Here is an 18228-nt window from a genome sequence, read left to right on the forward strand (position 1 = left end):
TATGATCACCATTCACATTCTTTATTACTGTTTTTTTTTAGTAGCAAGGAGGTATAAAATACTTTTAACAACTTAGTGTATGGATTAGATTCTACAATCTATACATATCATACAAAAATGATATTAAGGGCACTTTGTCAATTGGTGAAGTTTTATGGTACCATAGGTTGTAAATTATTAGGAGTAAACAAGGCTGGACTGGTTTTGAAAATTCAGAGAACTTGAAATCCTTTAAAAAATGGTTTAATGAACAAGCTTGTAGAAACAAAATTGATGTCATTAGTTATCAAGTGTAAATTTTTTTAAAAATACTTATGCTCAGACCCATGCAGATGTATAGGACTGTAATTGTAGGAAATGTGAGTCTTTTTTATTGCTGGTTGATTATTCTTGTTCCAAGAGCACCCAGAAGTTATGTCAAGAGCTAGGTGGAAAACACAGTGATGGAGATGCCTCCAGAGGATTCTTTAGGGTCCTGGTGGTCTAATATTCCAGAGTGACTGCCTTTGTCTTCAGGTACTCACACAGAGCCTCTTCACCTGGAAGGGAGAATATTAGTGAGTGACAATGTATACTGACTTATTCTCAGATGGGTACCCTGTACTTTCTGTATATCATCTGTGTTTAAAAAAAAAGATGGTGGAAGGTAGAGACAGAAGGTCTTCTTCAAGAGCTTCTCTAAGACAGATTTAAAATTAGATGCTTTTTCCTCCTGTCCCCTCTCCATCCCTAACTTCAGACTGTTTATATAAAGTATAGGAATCTCTTTAGCCAGTTACAATCTACGACAAGAGTTCTACACTTTATTGGTGTTCAGGACCTTGTTGATGTGAGTTTGGTGATATCTGACTCCTCCTCAGAATCACATTTTTAAGTGCACAAAATAAAATATAGAAGATGACAAAGGCAATCAGTTATTCTGAAAAATTTACCAAAATATTTTTTAAAAAAGATCCTAGCTCCGAAGTTAAGAACTCTTGATCTAGGCTGTTGTCCTTGAAAGTCAGGGAATCCAATAAGATTAGGATCCTGGGATCATTGATTTACAGCTGGAAAAAACTTTAGAAGCTATTAAATCTAGTTAATCTCTGGGAACTAATTAACTATTGCTATTTTACAGGGTAGAAGTTAAGATACTCCTTCCTTATAACTAAGCCTGATTTATAAAGTACTCAAAGAATATTAGAAGTGCAAATAAGCTTCACTGATCTGGGAATCTTTACTTTACCATGGGTGACAGCAGCGGCCTCAGAACCCATTTACCTGGTATATTGAGGGGCTTCAAAAATGGAAATATTTCAGGAATGAGGAATACCTTCCTCAATCCAATGGAATGTAGAGCATGATAGATCCATGGTTGAAATTGCAGAGTGTTAGGAAAGAACAAAGGTAAATTATGCCGAAGAATCACTTAATGACATCTACTGAAAATCTGGGAGGAGTAGCCATCCCAGTAAAACTGGATTTTTGTTTTAGTTAAGCACCAAATGACTTCATTTTAATGTTCTTTGTGGAGGGTACACTGGAGAAAATGAACCTGTTGCCCAAGGGCTGGTAATTTACTGTGTGAGGCAAGTTTGCAACACCATGACCCACCAGTCGGGTTCATAGTCAGAGACTCTTTATCTGCCATGATCCACATGGCAACCAGAATTTACCTGGCCATTGACCATGGTTATCCTTCCTTTTTTCCCCGCCTTCCACATAAGGTGATGTACACAATGCAAAAGGCAGAGGGCAGCTGAGACCCAACTTAAAAAAAAAAGATTTCTAATGTTCCCATCTCTGAGATAGATAGTCTTTTCCCCTTAAAGTTAACTTGGGCTGAAAAAAAAAAGACAATTGTCATTTCTGAATATCTTTCAATATGTGACTTTCAATAGGCCTTACTTGATTGGTGCAAAATCCCTTAGATATGATTCTAAATTTATTCAAAACAAACTAGAGTCTTCTATGACAGGGTGAAACAGGTATCATGAGCACAAACATAACCTTACCCAAGTCTTTGCCAAAACCAGATTGTTTCACACCACCAAATGGGGCCGCCACATCTGTCTTGTTGTAGGTATTAATGAAGACTGTCCCTGCTTCCAGCTTTTCACTCACATACATAGCTTTGTTTATATCTCTTGTGAAAACCCCTGAAGCCAGGCCATACTCTGTATTATTTGCTTGCTGCAACACTCCTTCAATATCCCTGTAAGTTTTTTTTTAAAGATCAGTTTTCTTCATTAAAAACAATCAGCACACATTTGACTTCATTCTCTTAATGTTTTCTGCAAGCTATTTCACACAGGATAAACCAGTTAATTATTTTGTAAATAAAATTTACTATTAATCACCCTCTCTCTCTCCTGCCATGGTCACAAAATGTTGGAGGGATATGGATTGTACCTGAGATTCCACTGCACTAGGGAGCTTCAAGATGAGCAGGTTGGTACCTGGGCTGCAACTTTCATTCTTAGAAAGCTATATGGGATACTAAAGGCTTAAAGGACTTGCCAAGGGTTATGTATCAGATTAAGAGTTGGGACTTCTACTCAGGTCAGTTCCCATGTATTCAAGGTCATTGAAAATGGAATAAGATTATCAATATATCTATTGTATAGTAAAACACTTTCCTCACAAAAACCCCATGAAGGAGATTCCCTCTTATTGCTCCTGCCTAGGAAGTTTCTACTTCAGACAAAATGACTTCAAAACTTTCCTTGCAAAATCAGGTCATCTCTGTCTCTAAGGACTTGGAGAGGGACTGTTTGAAGAAGGTAGAGGTCACTCATGGGAAGGCTCATAAGGCAAAGAGGTTCATAGCAGAGATCATACGTGAGCTGGGTTTTGGAGTAAGGTGCACCTACACAAAGGAACAGTAATAGCAAAGGGAAGATTGAATTTATGGAAAGGTTCATAATTGAGTTTGACTGAAATGTGGAATAGAGAAGAAGCAGCAGAATGTGATAAGACAGGAAAGTTCAGCAGGGTCCAATTTATGGGGAACTTTGAATGTCTGGATGGAGTATATATCTTACTTAGTAAGTCATGGAAAGTTCCCTGAAGGTTTTAGAGCAGGAGGAACAAATAAGTGGTAGAAAAGAGGGTCTAACTCATTTCTAAAATATACAGAGAACTGAGCCAAAATTTATTAAAAAAAAAAAACCCAACCCATTCCCCAATTGACAAATGGTCAAAGGATATGCAGAGGCAATTTACAGATGAGGAAATCAAAGTGATCCGTAATCATATGAAAAATTGTTCTAAAACATTACTGATTAGTGAAATGTAAATTAAACCATCTCTAAGGTATCACTTCATACCTTTCAGACTGGCCAATATGACCAGAAAAAGCAATGATCAATGTTGGAAGGGATGTGGGAAATCTGGGACACTAATGCATTGTTGGTGGAGCTGTGAACCCATCCAACCTTTCTGGAGAGCAATTTGGAATTGTATCCAAAGGGCAACAAAAATTTTCATGCCACTACTGGGTCTATATCCTGAAGAGATCATGAAAAAAGGGTAAAAACATCACTTGTACAAAAATATTCATAGCAGCCCTGTTTGTGGTGACTTCAAAGAACTGGAAATTGCGTGAATGTCCATCACTTGGGGAATGGCTGAACAAAATGTGGTATCTGTATGTATGTATGGAACATTATTGTTCTATTAGAAACTGGGAGGGATGGGAATCTAGGGAAACCTGGAAGGATTTGCATGAACTGAGGCTGAGCAAGATGAGCAGAACCAGAAGAACATTGTACATCCTAACATCAACATGGGGTTGATGTTCAATCTTAATGGACTTTCTTATTCCATCAGTGCAACAATCAGGGACAATTTTAGGGTATATGGAATGGAGAATACCATCTGTATCCAAAGAAAGAATTATGGTGTTTAAACAAAGACCAAAGACTATTACCATTAATTTTAAAAAAAGTTATCTTATTAAGTAATTTTGCTATCTCTTTTATTTTTTCCTTAAGGATATGATTTCTCCCTCAACACATTCAATTTTGATCAATGTATAGCATGGAAACAATGTAAAGACTGACAGATTGCCTTCTATGGGGGGTAGGGGGGGGAAAGTGAGATTGGGGGCAAAATTGTAAAATTCAAAAAAAACAATAAAAAAGAAAATAGGGTCTAAAAGTAGAGAAACACAGTGAGGTGGTGCCATAGTGCAGAGATCACCTGTAGACAGGAAGACCCAAATTCAAACTCAGCCCCAGATACCTCCTAGTTGTGTGACCCTTACCAAATCACTTTACCCTGTTTGCCTTTGTTTCCTTATCTGTAAGATAGGCTGGAGAAGAAAAAGTCAAATCACTCCAGGTTCTTTGCCTAGAAAACCCCTAATAGGGTCACACAGAGTCAGACAAGATTGAAATTGGTTTCTCTAGCTCTGTTGTTGTTTAGCCAATCAGAACATTACAAGAGTACAAGACCATAACAGAAGAGAAATAATGAAGACTTGAACTAGACTAGTAACAGTAGAAGTGCAAAGGATAATACAGCTACTGGAGAGACTGCAAAGACTGGGCAACCAGGACTTGAAAACTGGTTGGATGTAGGTAGTAAAGGAAAAGAGAGAACCCAATGGTCACTGAGAGATTAATAATATTTTGTCCTTTGTTCTTGAAGAGGACCATGACATCAGGGAGGTGATGCCATGACAAGCATGTGAATTGGATTTGAGTCACTAACCTCACTTTCTTCTTCAGAACCAACTGAGTCCAGTGGCCAGATATGCATCAGGATGGCCAGAAATAATCCTGGATGCTTGGCAATCAGGATTAAGTGTCTTGCCCAAGGTCACACACTTAGTTGTCAAGTGTCTGAGGCTGGATTTGAACCCCTATCCTCCTTACTCCAAGGCCAGTGGTCTACCCCTACATTACCTAGCTGCCCAACTGGGAGACTGGTGATTCATCAGCGGGTTGGAGGCAAACTTTGGCCAGTTTTGAACAGTTTGTGTGAAGGGATGCCAAGACAGCCTGGCAGGGCATCCAAACTGACCCTTGGATGTGGTGATCAGCCATGACCCTGAAGAGTAGAGGGAACAGTGAGAAGACAGAAAAGGCCACATTGGGGCATATTCACATTCAGAAGCTCTGAGGAGACAGGAGGCAGAAAGTGAGAAAACCAAGAAATCCAAGGACAAGAGGGGTCAGTAATAGCAAACACTGCCAAAAGATCAGGGAGAATGAAGACTGATGATTGGACCTGGAATTTGGTGATAAGTCATTACTTATTTTGGGAAGTGAAATAATGGAAGAGTGGTGAGGCTAGACACTGGTGAGAGACTCCCAGACATTGTTTCTGGGAGTCTGACAGAAGAGAGAGAGGGAATGATGACTTGAGAAAGGCAGTGAGATCAAGACTAGGGTTTGGGGAACTGGGTGAGATCTGACCTTATCTGAAAGTAGAGAGGGAAAAGCCAGTAGAAGAGAGATAGAATACATAAGAGAATGAATAATTGTTAAATCCAGGGAGATAGGAAGAAATGGGATCAAGGGCATAGCTCTGGGAGGGAGAAGGACTCAAATCATCATAAAATAAGAGGGAAGGAAGAGATTCAGGTGGGTAAAGACAGTGCTTTTGGGGTATGGAGGAAGAAGACTTTTTTTTAGTTTTTTTTTTTTTGCAAGGCAAATGGGGTTAAGTGGCTTGCCCAAGGCTGCACAGCTAGGTAATTATTAAGTGTCTGAGACCGGATTTGAACCCAGGTACTCCTGACTCCAGGGCCATTGCTTTATTCACTGTGCCACCTAGCCACCCCGGAAGAAGACATTTGAGGGAGCTCACATCAGATGTTCTACATCTGTTCAGGAAAGGAGGAGGTATGGCTGTCTGATGAAAAAGAGAAGGGTAATGGAAATGACACTGGGTAGAGTTTTAAGGAGAATAGAAAGTCCAGAATAGTTGATGTGCTAGTGATGAATAAATTGGTGCAGCAGACAAGGTCTGGGGGAGGTCAGAAGCCCCAAGTTTGTGCTTGTTATAGTCATCATGGTTTGATTTCCTCCAAAAGCCCTCAGTAATTTAAGGCCACTGTCATGCTCAATAGTAGAAAAATTAAATTGCTATGCATGAATAATATTGTATCAGAGAAAACAAAATTGAATTAAATTCTAAATTTAATTGAAAGCAACAAACATACCCATTTTTAAATTTAGAAATGATCATAACAGGTCCAAAAGACTCCTCTTTGGCAAGGTACATGTGGTCTTCGACATTTGTGAACACAGTTGGCTCCATAAAAAAACCTAATCCAAATAAAAAGAGATAATGATCAATATGATCTTAGTAATTCTCAATTTATTTTCTTCCCAGTTCAATATAGTAGGGGTCATAAAAAATCTTGCCTTCTTATTTAAAAAAAAAATTACAGTATCATCTCCCAGCTGTAATCTCACCTAGGAACACTTCAATGTTTGAGGCCTCCTCTACTTGATAGATATAATATCTACCCTTGCACTTTTCCCTTTCTGCAGCCTTCCCCTGCTGTTTGGGCCCCCTTTTCCTTTTTCCAATGGTTACCTTCTCCTAGGGTTGCCATTGTGGTGAGGAGCCCAGGCTGGCCACAACCTTCATTCCCTTTCTTGTTGTGCTTCTGACTTTCTGTACTTTATCAAGGCCACCCCAACCCCCACTTGGTGCTTCTTTTGTCAAGCTGAAACCCCTGAGACCAAGGATTGTCTTTCTTTTTGCCTAGGTTTCTGCCCCCACTCCAGTAATAGCTCCTGGGACCTCCTAAATTCTTAGTAACTGTCTAGATATGTGGCAGTGTCATATTTATGTTTTCCATTCCATCACAAAGCTGTTGGGCCAATTCTACCTCCCTAGGACACAGGCCTTATTTTGGGTAATAGAACTTTATTTTTCCCAGTTAATAAACCTCAAGATGAAATTCCAGAATGCCCTAAAGCAGGTTGTATGGCTCTTAAGTGGCAGCTGGCAGTTGTTGACAGTCAAGGAATGGGGAAAAGCTGGGCTTCATCTTGGCTCTACTTCTTACAACCGGAATGGGGTAGATTCCCCCATCTGAGGCTCAATTTTCTGATCATTAAAATGAACAAGTAGGTCACTAAGCGTAGGCCTTTCCAATTCAATACCCTCTATTCTTTGTTTACATCATGTTTTACAGGCTCACATTCATTGTCTTATTTGAGTGTCACAACCACCCTATAAAGTGGGTGGTATAAATATCATCCCCCCACTTAAAAACAAAAAAGATCATGAAAACTGTATTTGACAGACCTTAAATGACTAGAATCCAAGTCTAGAATCCACAGTTTCCTCTTTCCTTACACCATGAGTAGCATAATTTCCAGGCCAGATATGACACAGCTGTGATTATGTATCTATGTCCATTTCATATTTAGGAAAAAAAGATGAAAAAATCTGGCCTATAGATAGAGACAGGGCGGCACAGTGACTGTTCTTACCGGGTCTGGGGACCTGTCTTCCTCCATAGACCAAGGTGGCTCCTTCTTTCACTCCCATTTCACAATATTGTAGAAGTTTGTCCAAGTGGGCCTTGTGGTTCTGGGGGCCGTGATCAGTGGATCTGTCCAAGGGGTCACCAATTTTCATCTTTTTTATTTCTTCTACCTGTGGATCACTCATGCTTAGTCAAGCACAATTTTTTATTAATAAAACACAAAACTGTGTTAGTTCCTCTGAATATCAATCTTAAAATAAACAAACTGTTTTATTTATATAAGGCACCAATAACAGTGTATTTGTACCAGGCTACATGGAAGAAGCATTTTTAGCTCTGGCATATACATCAATGTTGAAAATCTGAAATGATAATCTTAGTTAACATTTGTGCAGTGCTCACTTTAGTATGTTAAGCTCTTTATAATTATTTTATTTCAGCCTCATAACAATTCTAGATTGTTGTCCTTATTTTATAGCTGAAGAAACTGAAGCAAAATGGGTCATTCAGCTAGTAAAAATCTGAGACCAGATTTGAACTCAGGTCTTCTTAACTCCAGAACCAGCATTCAATCCTTCATGTCACCTGGCTGTCCCTATATATTTTATATGACACATGATTGACATCATCATGGTCTTCAATGGATCATATTGTACGATGATGATGAGCCTAGTTGATCAAATGTAGAATAAAGGTGTTTTTCTTAAAAAATATTTTCCAAATGCGTATGTATACAGCCACAAAAAGTTTGATCACAGGCTTGATATTAGAAATCTGATGTCTGGGAGGAGGAACATGACAGTTCATTTGTACTCTATTTTGGTCAAACTACAACTTGGATTTTTTAATTTCGATATTATTTTTTAAAGATAGTATTAATTAATTAATATAATAGAGTGCATCCAGAGGACAACAGACCAGTATGTTGAAAGAACTCAAAACCATGCATTACCAAGAACAATGGATATTCTGGGGAGGGTTAGCCTGTCTTGATAATATTTCTGTTGAATTCAGAGAACATATAGGATGTCTCACCACTCTTGCCACAAATTCATCATGAATGGATTCTTCTACAAATAACCGGCCTGCTGCAATACAGTTCTCTCCCTTGTTGAAATACACAGCTCCCATGCCCTTTGAAAAAAGAAAAGAAAGGGGTGGCTAGGTGGCGCAGTGGATAGAGCACTAGCCCTGGAGTCAGGAGGATCTGAGTTCAAATCTGACCTCAGACACTTATAATTACCTAGCTGTGTGGCTTTGGGCAAGCCACTTAACCCCATTGCCTTGCAAAAAGAAAAAAGGAAAGACCTTTCTAAAACTAAGGATACTTCCTCTAAGCTGTATGGGGGAATCTGGTAAGTGTGCTCTGCTTACACAACTATTGGATTAACTATGAATTAGATTGGGGCTTAGAAACTACATTTATTCATTCTCTGGCCCATGGGTTATATTTAGTTTTATTTTCCCTTCCTGTCCCCTCCTTGCTCATTAGCACTTATAATAATTTATTTTCATAGCAGAAAACCATATATATTAAAGGTTGGAGAGGCTGAGTTTTGCATCTGTGTAGGACCTCATATGAATAAAATACGAATTCATGAAATATTAAGATTCATGTTGAAACAAATTATGTAAATGACTTCATGCCTTCTAAATCATGGAAGTTTGGAAAGAAAAACTGAGGAACATTTTGAAGCTGATTTCAAGTTGAGAGCCATTATTATAGACAAAAGTTGCTTGAAATGACAAGATTTTCAAATATGGTGGAACTCAAGGCCTTACCTAGGTGTTAAAATTCCAGTTTTCAATATACTTTCTATAGGAAATCTAAACTAAATAAGATTAAATAAGAAGAAAATATTTGATATCCGTTCCTTTTGTGTATTAATGTAAAATTCTTATGAGTTTGCTTGTTCTAACTCTTACCAATTTTCTCTGGTTTTGGATTGGAAACCACTTGATGACATATTGTAGGTATAATGTACATTCTTGCCCCCCAATACATTGGAATTTTAGATGTCTTATGATCAGCAAAGATCATACAACATAGGAACCTTCTTAATTCAGAGTTACACTTCCTATAGTGATCTTACATTCATTTATCATGAGTGATTCCAAGGTTGGTTGTATAATGAATATTTGCACTGTGACAGGACTTAAAAATACTTTTCTATGAGCAAAAATGTGACAAGGTGACAAACTTCTCTCCCCTATCATCCTTTTGCAATCCTTTACCTCTCCAATACTCTTCCTGCTTCTCAGACAGTCCCTTGTGTATCTAGTTGTGAAACCCAGAAGTGAGTACAAAACAAGTAGACATACCTATCAGCATTGTGTATAAATGGGTATTTTTGGTCCCAATTAAGTTCACATTCAATCTTCCCCTAATCGGGGACACAATCCTTCAGCAATATTGGCCAGTCAAGAAACCAAGTCAATGATGCATTGGCACATTTAACTGATTTACTCAGGGCTGGAATTGTAGAACTGGCAAGACTCTCCCAGGGCTGAGGAGAGGTCTAGTTCATGATCTCTGCTTCAGCAGACCTATCAAGCTTACTTCATCTCTCTTTCTAAGGAACCAAGCCTATTTCTATGCAGGTGAACACACCTTGCTAATTCAATCTAGTGCCTTCTCCCAGGAAAACAATAATCAGTAAGCCTCTAAAGAAATGCTCCCTGTGGGAGGATTAACCACTGTACTGATTGCTTCCAAGTCCCAATGCTACACAGATTTGTATGCAAGTTTAGCAAGGATGAACTATATACTCAGACTGGAAAATCATTTTTGGAAATCTTACAAGAAAGAACATTTTTTTTGTTTTTTTTTTGTTTTAGGTTTTTGCAAAGCTATGGGGTTAGTAATTTGCCCAAGATCACACAGCTAAGGTAATTATTAAGTGTCTGAAGTCACATTTGAACTCAGGTCCTCCTGACTCCAGGGCCAGTGCTGTATTCGCTGTGCCACCTAGCTGCCCCCAAGAAAGAACTTTTTAAAAGGGTGTTCTACACTCACCGGGTAGAAAACACATGTCACATTAAGCCCTTGAAATGCAATCAGTGAAGAGGCAGATTAGACAGTATGGGAGATAGGACTGGTTTCCTCTTACCATTCTCACAGCTTTGTCGAGTTCACAGTCACTGAATATGATCAGCGGGGACTTGCCACCAAGTTCAAGGGAAACTTTCTTCAAGTTACTCACAGCACAGCTTAAGGGAAAGACAGGGGGGAAAGAAGCATTTCTTACCAACCAGATCCTTCTTCTATCTTCTCCTTTAATTTATTGTCATTGGGGTCAATGGTAACTACCTGGATAGCAAATGAGAACTAAAGCTTGAGCACACCTGGTGTGACAAAGGCCACATATATTGGGACAGGCCCAAAGGCTTCATTTTGGCAACTAAACATCTACAATCCAAAATTTTGGCTTCATTTCTTAGCCATGCACCATATTTTGTAATATGCCTTTTCCATCCTGCCCTGCAGTCATTGAGTATGAAGATGTTTTGAGGGGTTGACCCCTCCTTCTCAGTCCCAGCCCATTACATTAAAAACCACAGGAAGGAGATGCATATTCTGTCCTTGATCCTCTGTTTTGGAGGTCTTATTAAGGACACAGCACCCCAGACATGTGCATAACCTGATCTGGTTGGTTAGAAGAAACGAGATGGAAAAAGAGTTGAACTTCTCTGAATTCCAAAAGTGGGAGATACCAAGAAATGGGAAACATCTGGGACATAATTGACTATGGATTGATGATAACATATCGACCAGGAGTAGACAATGGAGAATTTGGGTGGTCTTAAGTAAAGAGTTTTTCCAGTAACCCTGCAGAGACTGTATGGAAGGTGGCACTTTGGGTCTTAGTTTAAAAATAAAAGGATTCACTAGACTAGAGACCCCTGGGCATCAAGGCCATGATGGCACTGTACATAGTATCATCGGCTCTTTCCAGTATGCCAAGGGCCAACAAAACTGCCCTCCCCCCACACACACATCCTGCCCCAACCCAGGCTACAGGAGCCAAAAGGGCAGGTTAAATGCACTCTGAAGAAGGATGACACTCCTCTGAGTTGGGTATCCACCTCTTCATGATCTGTTTGCCAATTGCTGTGGAACCTGTGAAGCCAAGTTTGCGAATATCTGGGTGTTCTGAGAGGCGCTGTCCAGCTAAGCCACCTGCAGGATGGAGGACAAAACCTAAATTTAAAAGTAATTCCTAAATTCTAGTTAGGGTAAAGGGGAATCTGAATGAAAATACAATTTAAATCAAAATGTAAATAAAGTTGAACTTGATAAACAAACTTATTTTTTTCCTACAAGGTGAAAATACAAGGTTGCCCAAAATGACAAACTTTTTGTTTGCTATAGAACCTTGTTAAAATTCTTCTGGACTAGTCTACACTACCCTCCACCCCCAACCCACCCTGAGCATTTTTGAATGGGGCATTCTTTTCTTTTCCATTTTCTGTAACAATACTTATATCATATTCTTGTCTCTAAACTTAAGGTTGGGCATTTCTAAACTGGAGCAGGTCCAAAGAAGGGTGACTGAGCTACCAAGGGGTCTGGAAGCCTTAGGGACTGGGACCCATTTATTAAAAAGCATTTTGTTTTGTTCATCATTTGTTCTCAAAGAGGACCAATGACATCAGGAGGGTGATTTCTTGACTTTGCCCATGAATTGGATTTAAATGAGGTAGGGCTGTGCAAAGCCATCAGCTTCACTCTCTCTCTCCTTGAGAAGTCATTAAGAAGTCAGGACAACTGACCTTGGCCTTTGTAGTGTCCAGTATGTTGTAGTGTAGTGACAAAGAGATCCAGGAAGACCTGAGTTCAAGTCTTGCCTTTGCCTCATAGTAGCTCCATAACCCTAGGAAAGTCATTCATCCTTTCAGTCCTTCCAGCATCTCTATAAATGGCAGCTTTGGATAGGACCATCCTGCATAGTGGAAGGAGGGGGTTTCTTCATCCATTAGTTCCTTATACAAGTGAAATCCTGGGTCCTGTTCCTATTCCTAGCCCCTGTGAATTTGTAGTTTAGTCATTCCAGTCAATGTATGACTCTTCATGACCTTGTGAGTTAGAGGGTTGTCTTGGCAAATAAACTCAAGTAGTTTGCCTTAATTGAAAAAGGAAATGGCAAATAGGTTAAGCTACTTGCCCAGATTCACCCAGCTAGTGAGTGTCTGAGGCCAGATTTGAACTCAGATCTTCCTACTCCAGGGCTGGTATTCTATCTACTGAGTCACCTAGCTGCCCCCATGAATACATTCTATCAAATACTATGTTCCTTTAATGAACAGTCTCTATTCTGTAATGTTTATTTTGAGCTTTAACTTTCAAATTTAAATTATATGCAGATGTAGTTTTTCCTTTTTGACATTGACTTGTAGAAAATAAAGGACATAATCTTAATGATGGGTTCATTATCTAATACTAGGCAGTCAAAATGAGCAACAATTAATAGACTAACATGATTGGTATTGCTGTTAAGAGAAAACCAGCCCAATTGGGTGTTTTTTCATTTAGAGGAAAAAAATTCTATTTCTCTAGAAAAAGTTGAAAAGGAAAGATCTTTTGATTTCCCATGGGCTATCTAGGCCTTTACTCCTTACTTTATTAACTCTTATTAGTAGCAGAATGAGGGGAACAGTAGTAAGAGCAGTCTTATGGCTCAAGAAAAGATCCAGAGTGTCAGCATCATTGCATTTGTATAAAATGAGCTGGGTCAGAGCTTCACAGCCATGATCGCTAGGGACTCCATGAAGAGAGTGACCAGAGACAGTCACAGGGAGAAATGTGGCAATCACCATCAGTTTGAGTTTTGAGGCCTTAACATAAAGGGAGTTATAGGTATTGTGGTACAAAATGAAGGAATTTTCTTATCTTCGAAATCCTCATTTATGTTTGAAATGTTCTGGGTATGAACTCTGCATTGGTAAAAGTCTAAAATGAAATATTTAACAACCAGCTCTCAAGGAGAAAAAAAACTGCCCCTTATGACACACTTACTGGAATTATTAACATTTTCAACAATACTTTCTTGAGGCTAGACAATTAACAAAACTATATATCAACCCCCAGTCTGTAGTTGCTGATTTCTAAGGTTATAAATACTCATCCTGAAGGTATGTATTGCCATCCTCTTATCCTTCTGAGGCATTTCTGTAGGGTTAACAAGTAAACTTTCCTTTCTATCTAAGTCTTGTGGTTTTAGATTTTTTGACTTCTCTTGTCACCTACTGTGATGACAACATGAAGCAATTCCTGTAGCAGGGAAGCCCTTCTCCAGCACAATATTTCCTCTTGGGATTGCTCCATAGGGTTACAAGAATAACACAAAGATCCAGCTGTCCCTGTCCCATTCCTTATAGCAAAACAACTCTGGAAAATGGGTTTTACCTTATGGTAAAACAACTCTGGAAAATGGGTTTTACCTGAGCCAGGAATGATATTGATTACTCCCTTGGGAAAGCCGGCCTTGGCTGAGAGCTCTGCAAACTTTAAGGCCGTCAGTGGGGTAACCTAAAGGAAAATGAGTCCAATTAGATTTTGTCAATCTGCTCTTTAGACTGGGATGCCTACAGTTCTAGGAAACTCTGTCACAAACTGAGTGCCTCTGGGTTCTGCCATCCAACTCAGAAGGACCAAAACAATGATGCTGCAAAGAGATTTTGTTAGCTCTGGCAAGACTGCTTTCTCTAGGTAATATTTGTCTACATGCTTAGGTATAAGATCTGGAGGTAGAAGGGCTTTGAAAGGTCTGTGTGTTCAACCTATTGGTCTTAACAGAGGCTAGGGAGAGAAAAGACTTGTCTAATATGAAGGTAACAGTAGGAACAGGTCTCCTTGACTCAGCATTTTATTTACTTAAAAAACAAACAAAATACTCCATCATAAACTAGTGAGGCAACTAGTCTAGTTCAAGTAGTATCATCCCCATTTTGTAGTTTAGGAGACTGAGAACTAAAGATTATATAATTTCCTCAAGGTCAAAAAGACATTAAGATTCAAAGTCAAGGGATCCAAGATGGAGGTATGAAGCATGCTCCTCAGCTTTTCCCTACACAAAGCTAAATGAAGCCGCTGCATAGACATTAAAGCTTCAAATCCCATCAAGAAAAAAGAGAAGATAAAGAACTTTTCAATGGTAGACATCATGGAGGATCTTTAGTGAAGATCTATCTCTTTGGGAGAAAAGGGGCAGTAAAACCTAGCTAGACAGGAGAGCAGGAAAGCCAGTGGGAGGCTTTTTGCCACAGTGCAGTCCAGGTCCCAACAGGATGACAACAGCATAGGTCCTGGCAGCTAAATAGATAGCCAGCAGGGAGGGTCCCAACCCCAAACAAAGTCTGAACCCTGGAAACACTGGGGCAAAAGACAACTGGATTGAGAACAAACCACTGCATAGGCAGAACTTATAAAGGAGGAAGTAAACTTCTGCAAAGGCAAGGCCTGGATTACATAGACATCTTGGCCAATGGCAAGCCAGGGATCAGCTCTTAGCCCAAGCATAAAAAGCTTGAGTCTATATTCCCTATACCCCAGCATTAGAGTTTGAATATTTCAAGATGAGCAAAAAAGTTAAAAGAGTGCTCACTTGAGAAAGCTCCTATGCAGATAAAGATAACAATGCCACCTCAGAAGAAGAAAACAGTGGAAAAATACGTATAGAAGTAGTCTCAAAAGAGTCTATGAATTGGACTCAACTACAAAAGCTCATAGAGAAACTTAAAAAAAATTAAAAACCAAAGAAGAGAGGAAGTAGAAGAATGGGAAAAAGAAATGAGAGTCTTGCAGGAAAATTATGAAAAACTGATCAAAGAAATCAACTCCTTTAAAGGTAAAAATAACCATCTGGAAAAAGAATATTTTTTCAAAAAATAAAATCAAACAATTGGAAAAGGAAGCACAAAAATTAATTGAAGAAAATAAAACACTAAAAATTAGAATTGAAGAAATATAGAAACCAATGAATCTACTAGACTGTAAGATTCCACCAAACAAAGTCAAAAGGCTGAAAAAATTGAAAACATTATGTACCTTTTGCGGAGGGGGGGGTGACCTAGAAAATAGATCTAGAAGAGATAATTTATGAATGACTACTAGAAAACCTAGATCAAAAAAAGAACCCAGAAAACATCTTTCAGGAAATTATCAGGGATGAGTGTCCAAATCTGATTGAGCAGGAAGACAAAATAGTCATTGAAAGAATACACAGAACCCCTCCAGAAAGAGGATAAAAATTCCAAGGGCTATTATAGCCAAGTTCTAGAATTCTCAAAGGAGAAAATAATGCAAGCAACAAAAAGGAAACAATTTTAAATACAAAGGAAACACAATCAGACTCATCAGCTTCAACACTGAAGGACTTTGAACATCATAAATAGGCAAAGGATGTTGAATTAAACTAATTTTCTACCCTGCAAAATTCAGCATATACTATCGGGGAAAAGATGGATGTTCATTTAAATAGAAACCTTCCAAAATATCCTGATTAAAAAGACAAGAACTGAATAGAGAATTCAATTGTCAAATACACAATTCAAGGGATGCATAAAAAAGGTAAATGAAAAGGGGAAAGAAAACAAAAAGCAAAACAAAACACATGTTAGTCAAGACAATCAAATTGTATACAACCCTTTAAGGGAAGATATATAACACTTGTAACTCCTGAGAATTGTATTTCTCTAAGGATAGTTAAAGGGTTGAATATAATGAAAGAGATTGGATTTAGAGGTTATGGATATGGTTGGTTCTTGTCTTTCCGTTGAAGAGGACCAAGATGATATCACTGTGTTTGAGACAAAAAGCCCTGATGAAAAGCAGGGATGTTTACTCTAAACTTATGTGTCTCGATTTTCTTTGACCTACTTTTATTCTGCTTTGCTTGCAAAAGTTAGCACTTTCTCTGATGAGGGCATCAGAAGCTGGGCAGTCTTGAGTCAGTGTCTCCCATACCTTAAAGTTCTTAAGAGAGACCTTCAGAGTGTCCTAGTATTTAGAGTACTTTGAGAGTCTATAGTTAATTAAATCAGAAGTAGAACCTAGAAGGGTTGGACTTAATCCATACTTCAGCTAACAAAGGTTTAAGTACCCTGATTGGGAAGCTAAAGGGGGGAGTGTGGGAGAAAGTATGTTTGGGGGAGGTACAAATGGTTCATGAAATGATTTGGCTTTGAATGATTTTTTGGATCATGAGGATTCTGTGTCCTTGGAGGGTATTTGAAAAGGGGGTAAGGTATAAAATGATTATAATTTGAGGTAATTCAAGACTCTTGAGAAATGTATTTCTAATGAGAAAGAAGGGGGACAGTACTTAGTGACTTTGAGGGAATGCTGCTTATCAAATAATCAAACAATCAATCAAAAGAAAAAAGACTCAAAGCCAAGAAATGGGGTTGGGGCACAACTTCCAACCCAGCATGTTTTCCACTAAATTAAGAGATGAGGATGATGATGATAAAATTTATCACTTTAAGATTTCAAAGCACTTGAAAATTATTATCTGGTTCATTTTTTATTTATTTTTTTGCAAGGCAATGGGGTTATGTGACTTGCCCAAGGTCACACATCTAAGTAATTATTAAGTGGTACTCTATCCACTGTACCATCTAGCTGCCTGTATTTTCACCCTTTTACAGATGAAGAAACTGAGGCAGAGTGGCTTGACCAGTGTTGTGAAGTCAGTAGGCCTTAAGAGAAGCATTTGAACTCAGGTATTTTTTGGCTCCAAAGTCAGTTTTTTATCTGCTAAACCAGAGGAAAGTTTAGTCTGAGGATTCCTGGGTGCCTCTATATCTCTTTCAGGTCAAAACAATTTTCACAGTAGCACTCTTCCGTTTAGGGAATCTGGCTCATATTAGGTGCTTAATAATTATTCACTGACTGACTGAATTAAGCCTCTCAGTAATGGGTGTGAGCATGATGGTGTCCTCTACTTGCTTTAGAAAAAGAAAAGGCATTGGTTTGAGAGATTCTGGGGGAGATCTTGTCTTCAGATTTTAGCAGTCTGAGTGATTAGTGGAGATGTTCAGACAAAGAAAACTACAAGTCTGAGGGCTAGTGAGAGATTTAACCATTTTGCTAAATAGCTAAAATTATGGTTATTTATAGATCATTTAAATTTTCATATGTAAATTTAAAAAATGAGTATATAAATCTAAAAATTCACATCAACATTACTTGCAAATAACCATTGATAACAATTCTGTTTAGTTGGAATTCATGCTATTTAATTTGTTGGAAATCCTTAAGAGCAAACTATTACTTTTTACTTATATTTATTCTCCATCTTCAAGTACCTGGGTCCTTTCAGGATTCAAGCTAAGGTCTCTACCTTGGGTGAGGTGGAAACTTTGCAACTTGGTTGCTGTGGAAGAATATAAAGAAGGTCAATTCAGCCTGGCACTGGCCAAGGATATGTTGCCCAGCGAAATTAGGGTCCCTCTGCAGTTCTCTCTGTCACAAAGCGGTTTGCCGCATTGGGGTTCTTGGTGGATGGACATGCTTTTGTAAAAAGAGTGAATGTAAAATGCTTGTTTTGCACACTGAATTAAAAGCAAAATAAATTAAAAAAAAAGAGATCATGGCAATGGAGCAAAAACATTTCAGTCTTCAGACTTGTTATGGAGCCCAGCTTATAATGAAAAATGATTGATTTTAATTCCAGCCATGTTGGATCTGAGATAATCTCCAGGGACTATCTGGTTCTCAGAAAACTTTGTGCTTGGAAAATAAGAACAACAAAGAAGTGGGGAAGGAAAGAAAAATAAATAAGATCACA

General features: G+C 38.6%; 1 protein-coding gene across 1 annotated transcript in view; it reads right to left on the minus strand.

The window, feature by feature from the left end:
* The window catches only part of LOC141515302 (mitochondrial 10-formyltetrahydrofolate dehydrogenase), a 60312-nt gene continuing 42084 nt past the window's right edge, over window positions 1-18228 (minus strand). Inside the window, exons 16-23 of the mRNA XM_074226757.1 lie at window positions 13880-13967; window positions 11525-11618; window positions 10549-10648; window positions 8474-8572; window positions 7443-7608; window positions 6155-6260; window positions 1998-2197; window positions 1-539 (exon numbers count right to left, since the gene is read on the minus strand). Of these exons, the coding sequence (XP_074082858.1) occupies window positions 484-539; window positions 1998-2197; window positions 6155-6260; window positions 7443-7608; window positions 8474-8572; window positions 10549-10648; window positions 11525-11618; window positions 13880-13967 (909 nt within the window). The 3' untranslated portion in view covers window positions 1-483. The remainder of the gene's footprint in view (window positions 540-1997; window positions 2198-6154; window positions 6261-7442; window positions 7609-8473; window positions 8573-10548; window positions 10649-11524; window positions 11619-13879; window positions 13968-18228) is intronic.

The sequence above is a fragment of the Macrotis lagotis genome, chromosome 2 (genome assembly GCF_037893015.1).
Source record: "Macrotis lagotis isolate mMagLag1 chromosome 2, bilby.v1.9.chrom.fasta, whole genome shotgun sequence".
Classification (NCBI taxonomy): domain Eukaryota; kingdom Metazoa; phylum Chordata; class Mammalia; order Peramelemorphia; family Peramelidae; genus Macrotis; species Macrotis lagotis.